Consider the following 6198-nt stretch of genomic DNA (forward strand, 5'->3'; position numbering starts at 1 on the left):
AGCCGGGCGGCAGCCGGCGCGGAGTGGAGTGGCGCTGAGCCCGGGGCAGCTGAGCGGCCCGACACTATGAGGAGTGCGGCGCCGCCGCCGCAGCCGCCACCGCCCCAGTGCCCCGCACCGCCCCCCGCCGGGACGCCGGGCAGCGCCTAGCGGGCCGGGCGGCCGCGCCCGGGCAGCGAGCGAGGGAGCGCGGGAGGGGCGCGGGGACGGCGCGAGAGCGCCCCGCCACTCCGGCCTGAGCGGGGCCCCGGGCCAGCCGGCCTGCCTCACCATGCAGCCCCCGAGGTAGAGCCTGGACGGCGCCGAGGAGCGCGGAGCGGCGCGCAGCCGGCTTGCCCGCCCGCCAGCCAGAGACGGCCGTCCGGCCTCGCGCCCGCCTTTTCCCTCCAGCCCGGACCCCCCTGAAATATGTTCAGGGGCGCTTGGATGTGGCCCGGGAAAGACGCCGCCGCGCTGACTATCTGCTGCTGCTGCTGGGCTCCCAGGCCGAGCGACAAACCTTGCGCCGACTCCGAGCGGGCGCAGCGATGGCGACTGTCCCTGGCGTCCCTGCTCTTCTTCACCGTGCTGCTCGCTGACCATCTGTGGCTGTGCGCGGGGGCCCGGCCCCGGGCCAGGGAGCTGAGCAGCGCCATGCGGCCGCCCTGGGGGACCGGCCGGGAGCGGCAGCCGGTGCCTCCTCGCGCGGTGCTGCCGCCGCAGCCGCCCGGCCAGCCCAGCGCGCCCCCAGGCACCTGCGGCCCGCGATACAGCAACCTGACCAAAGCCGCCCCCGCCGCCGGTCCCGGGCCGGACTGCGGCGGCGTCCCAGAACCCACGGGGCTGGACGCAGCTTGCACCAAATTGCAATCTTTGCAGAGACTTTTCGAACCGACCACCCCAGCGCCCCCTCTACGGCCCCCCGACTCCCCTTCCCGTGCCCCGGCCGAGTTCCCCACCGCCAAAAAAAACTTGCTCAAAGGCCACTTTCGGAACTTCACTCTTTCCTTTTGCGACACCTACACGGTCTGGGACTTGCTGCTGGGCATGGACCGCCCCGACAGCCTGGACTGCAGCCTGGACACCCTGCTGGGGGACCTGCTGGCCGTGGTGGCTAGCCCGGGCTCCGGGGCCTGGGAGGTGTGTAGCAACTGTATCGAGGCGTACCAGCGGCTCGACCGACATGCTCAGGAAAAATATGACGAGTTCGACCTCGTGCTGCATAAATACTTACAGGCAGAAGAGTACTCAATCCGGTCCTGCACGAAAGGCTGTAAGGTAGGGACTGGCGTCCGCGGCCACAACGGCTGCCGCTTCGGCGGCGGGAGCCGTGGCGGTGGGACCGGGAGATAAAAGGAGGTTTTCCCCTCTACCCACCTCACCTCCCCCCATCACCCCCACCATTCTCAGTGGGGCACGGGTAGTGCTACCTTGGGACCCTCCCGGGAAGCAGGGCCTCAGGGATTCAAGTCAGGTAACCACCTGGCCAACTTCTATCGATTCTGGCTTTGGGCACCATCTGACTGGGGCTTTCTCGCGCCCCGCCCCCCGCATGAGGAGGGAGGGGTCCGGGGGCCCCCCGGCTGGCAAAGGGATGGAAAGAGGGCTCTGGCTCCCCCAGCTCCTGTCCTCACCTAGCGGTGCCCCTTTCCTTTCCTTGGCTGGAATGGAAAGTCCTGGGACTGGCTGGTGCAGGGGGAAGGCCAAAGGTGGGGGAAGAATATTTGGCAACCTAACCCTGACCCTTTGGCCCCTGCCAGTGGGTGAGAGGAGGGGCACTTGGTTGTGGGGCACAGCACACTGTTGACCTTATATGACCTGAGGTGGCTGGTCAGAGTCTAAGCAGGTGGAGCCTCAAGGTGCCTGTTTTCTCCCAAGGAGGGTACCTGCCAGCTCTTCTCCCCTGACAAGAGAAGGAGCTGGGAGCAGGGCACAGCAGCTTGTGGGAGGACCACTGGAGGCTGGTGCATTACAGAAGTCCCAGTGCTTTCCCAGTGCCCTGGGGTGGCAGTGGAGGGAAAGCTGGCTTACTGGCTGTTGGGGACGGGCATCCAGAGGAGAGGCGGGGCCCCTGCAGAATGGGCCTGCCTAGGGCAGAGCTGAGTGTTGAGAAACTTCTTGACCCTGAGCAGGGTCGTTCTGGACAGTGGGTATATGGGGGCTGTAAACATTTGGGACATGGTGCTACTGCTCTGTTTGTGCAGCCTGGCCAGGTGGCCTGCCTCTGAGAGGAAAGAGAACAGCAAGGTCAAAGGGTCAAGTGAAGAGGAGACCAGGTGGGGTGCTGGTCTCACCCATCCTCAAGCTGGGGGCTGAGAGCTGGAGAGGGAGACAGTTGCCTCCTAGCCTAGCTTGTCTCCCTCCGAGGCTTTGGGGAGGGACAGAAAGTGCCCCTTTCCATCTGACGTGACCCCTGCGGACTTCTGCAGGGCTCCACGCTCTTGGTGGGCTCCTTAGGGATTTGGGCAGGGGGTTGGGGAGGAAAGGGGTAGCTCCTTGCTCCTGACTTCACTTTCTCATTCTCCTTTTTCCTCTTCTCGTAACCTAGCAGTCTCCCTCCCGCCTCCCTCAGCCTCAGCTGACTCACTGCCTCACTCACACTACCAAATGAGATATTCCACTTCTTAAAGGTGTACAGACAGATAGACACACACACACTGCCAAACAGCACCACCACCACCCCGGGCAAAGTCACACAGAGGTAGAGAGAGGTCGTCACACCCACAAATGGTGCCACAGAAGCAGACAAGGTACACATGCACATCTCCCCAGGATGTCAGAGACACACAGGCAGAAGTACTGTCACATGAAAAAGGACACATTTTGTCATATAGAGATAGAGACACACACCCTTGATGTCAGTGCAAGCAGAGGGACACGGGCCTCTAGCAGACGGAATAAAGGATGTCTGTCTTTTGTGGCCTTCCCTCCAACCCCGTGGCCCCAATGTTTTCTTTCCCACAATCTCCAGGATAAGAAAGAGACCATGCTACAACTTTCCCGTAGGGTTTTCTCCGGGTCATAGTTGGCTTCAGGCTCTGTCTGATCCGGCACTAAATAATAATCCCTCATGTTGATTATTTTTACCAAGCAGTTTGTTGGAGGAGAAAGACAACTGATCTCTTGGATTCAGGAGGCCTGATCATCTCTACCACTTGTTCGTAGTGTGACCTTGGGCATGTCACTTCACTTCTCTAAGCTTTTGTTTCCTCATTTGTAAAACAAGGATAATAATCCTGGCTCTGCCCACATCCTGAGTCTTTTGTGAGATTGAAGTGGGAAGAGGTAGCTGATAGTATTTTGTAAGAATAATAGAACACCTGACAGTGATGTCCTGCTTAGGGTTTGTAGCCTCTTTCACATGTATTATGAGATCACAACTGCCTGGGGAGGCTGGTAATACCAGCATCATAAGCCCCATTTTACAGATGGGGAAACTGAGGTGCAGGGGGCTCAAGCAGTTTGCCCGAAGGCCACTCGGCTAAGGAGCAGGAGTGCCAGGCCTCCAACCCGAATGGCGTCGGTGCTAAGCTCACGCTTTGGCCATGGCCTCTCATCAGGTTTGCAATGGCCGGGGCCCTCCCTGCTCTCCTTTGTCTCCTTGCCGCTTTCACACTCTCACTCTCTCTCTCTCCCTCTCAAGTGAACTCCGCCTGCTCTCTTGCTGCCTGCTGTGCTGGGAGAAGGGCAGTGTCAGCTCCACAGCTTTCTTCCTGTCTTTCCCACCCTCTCCAACGTGCTCTCCCTTCAATGAGGCCTACACCCACAGGCCTCTTGATTCCAGCTGTATTACAGGCCATACAGGAAAAGACAGCCCTGCTCTCCTGCTTCCTGCAGCCCCTCTGTCTTCACCCCAGTGCCCCAACTCTATCCCAGGCCTTTTTTGCAGATCCCTGAGCCTGCCCCCCAGCTTCAAGCCCTGCTGTCCAGCCCCTCCCCCAAATGGGATCCCTTGGAGATAATGCCACATCCTCCAAGCTTCTCCAGGGTGGAGAGCACACCGCCCCAGGCTAGGGTGAGGAGGCTTCCTCTGCTGCTGGAAACCAAACCTGGAGCCTTTGCTCCAAGGCCAGGTGACCCCCATCCCCGGGGGCCTGTCCCCGGTATTTCAGTTAGATCTTTCCCGGGCAGCCCCAGAAACCCTCTTCTCTCCCTTTGCAATATCTGCCCCTGTTTCGGGCCACACAGGGCCCCACACATCATACCTGTCCTCACTGCTGCCTGTGACACCTCCCAATTTAGTACCAGCTGTGACATTTCCTTAATGTGTGACTGACTTCCTCTCACATAGCAGGGCGATGATAACTTAAGAAGGCCAATGCCCATTCCCACGCTGGCCTCTCCCAACCCCTGGGGCCCCGCTCCACCCCTCCCTTACCTCCCTGTGCACGCATCCCCTCAGCCCTTGCCTCCTGCTCTGCTTGGCCTTTCTGGCCCTGCCTGTGGTTACTGGACCACCCCCTCACTCCCCCAGCCCTCTCCATCTCCCAGCCCTGCCAGACCCCGCCTGGTTCTGATTGCCTCTTCCTCCACCTCTGCCCCTTCCCTACTCTAAATTGAGGATAGTCCTATGGGGGGTGGGGGGGCAGTGGTGGAGATGGGAACAAACCCTGGCCTCTTCTCTCATAGCTCTGATCCAAGAGGGGATAGAAGCCCAAGAGAAGAACAGTTCTCAGTTCTCTCACTAGCCATAGGGCCACAACTGTAAAGGTTAGTGCCAGGGAAGGATGCGATAGTTCTTTTCTCTTCGGGACTGGCCCACACCCACCTGACATATTGTGTGTTTGGTCCTGGGTCTCACACTGCGCAGTTTAGGAGGAGGCTAAAACTCAAGTTCTCCTGGACAGAGTTGAAGGAGCTCTTTCACCTGAAGAAGAGGAGATTCAGGAAGGTGTAGTCTCCAACTTCAGACCTCAGAAGAATTGTCAGGGTGCAAAAGAAGAGGCATGTACTGCTTAACCCCAGAGGGACTTCATGGTTAGAAAGTCCTGGGTTCAAACCCAGCTTTTTTATGTATTACCTGTGTGACCTTCGGCTAGGGACTTCAGCTCTCTCAGCCTCACTTTTCTCATCTGTAAAATGGAGGTAATTCATCAGAACAGCCCTATGAGCTCATTATTAATGGGAAGTCTGCACAGTACCTAGGCCTGGCATATCAGAGTTGTTCAGTTGACAGTTTTTTCCTTCCAAAGAGGGAACAGAGTGCCTTGAGAGGAGATGAGTTCCTGCTCCCAGGGGAAAGGTCTAGCCTGATTCAGACAGAGCCCTGGGGGAAATGCTGTGGAGATGACTCTGACTCTGGAGTCTAGGGCAGGTTAGACCAGCTGACCTCTGAGGTCTGTGTCAGCTCAGAGTTCAGGCCAGTGAGCAGAGCCTGCTCCCTCAACAGCAGCATTGGATGGGCAAGGCCAGGGAAGGAGGCCTAACACCCACACCCAGGGGAGGGGGCTGCCAGAGCCAGCACCTCGCCTTCTGCCCTTACCCGTTGGGGACCTGCTCTTCCTCCACTCCGGCTGGCAGCTGTTTCTGCCTCGCTGCCTTCCTCTCTCCTCCCACCTGCCACAGTTTTCCTGCCAAGCAGGATTCCCAGGCTAACGCTGGTGCCGAGAGCAGGAAGCTTGGGGCACTGGGCAAAGGGCAGGAGCCCCAGGTTGGCAAGTGGTCCCTGTTGTCACCCAAGCTTTCAGGCACGGAGCAGTGCCCCACAGTCAGCCTCCCTGACCCAGGGTTCGTGAGGGCAGAGAGAGTACCCTAGTCCCCATTTGGGGGTGGAGGAAGAGGAAGGCAGTCAAGAAGCAGCCTCCCAGGACCATGGCAAAGGCTCCCCTGAGGAGGGGCGTCCAGATCCACCAAAGCTCACTGGCCATGAACGTGAGCACCGGGCTTCTGGGAAGGGCCGGGGACAGGGAAAAGGCAATGTTTGTAGCTCAGACAGGGTATAGGGGCTTAAACGTGAGAGTGGGAAAGTGGCCCCATGCTGCCCACACCTCTCCGGATCCCCTCACCCCTACCCTGAGCCACCCCACTACCAATCCCCATATTCCTCCCAATTTTGGCCCACAGCCAACACCCCCCACATACCAATGACCCCACAACCTTCCCAACCTTCTACTAGACCCTTCCCAAACCGCACCCACACCTCACTCCTCCAACGCCCACTTCTCCCCACAGTTACCCCCACCTACTCCCACCCCTCCCCTTCCCCCCACGCCCCTCCCT

The 6198-nt window shown here is 59.4% G+C and overlaps 1 protein-coding gene across 2 annotated transcripts in view; it reads left to right on the top strand.

The window, feature by feature from the left end:
• The first annotated feature begins 277 nt into the window (after nucleotides 1-277).
• Nucleotides 278-6198, top strand: part of NALF2 (NALCN channel auxiliary factor 2) — a 26563-nt gene continuing 20642 nt past the window's right edge. For both annotated transcript variants that reach the window (XR_003677962.2, XM_024116562.3), the window contains exon 1: nucleotides 278-1257. Coding sequence is in view for 1 of the 2 variants with exons in the window: in XM_024116562.3 (XP_023972330.1) it covers nucleotides 409-1257 (849 nt within the window). In the remaining variant the exon portion in view is untranslated. The remainder of the gene's footprint in view (nucleotides 1258-6198) is intronic.

Source organism: Physeter macrocephalus, chromosome 21 (assembly GCF_002837175.3).
Source record: "Physeter macrocephalus isolate SW-GA chromosome 21, ASM283717v5, whole genome shotgun sequence".
Taxonomy (NCBI): Eukaryota; Metazoa; Chordata; class Mammalia; order Artiodactyla; family Physeteridae; genus Physeter; species Physeter macrocephalus.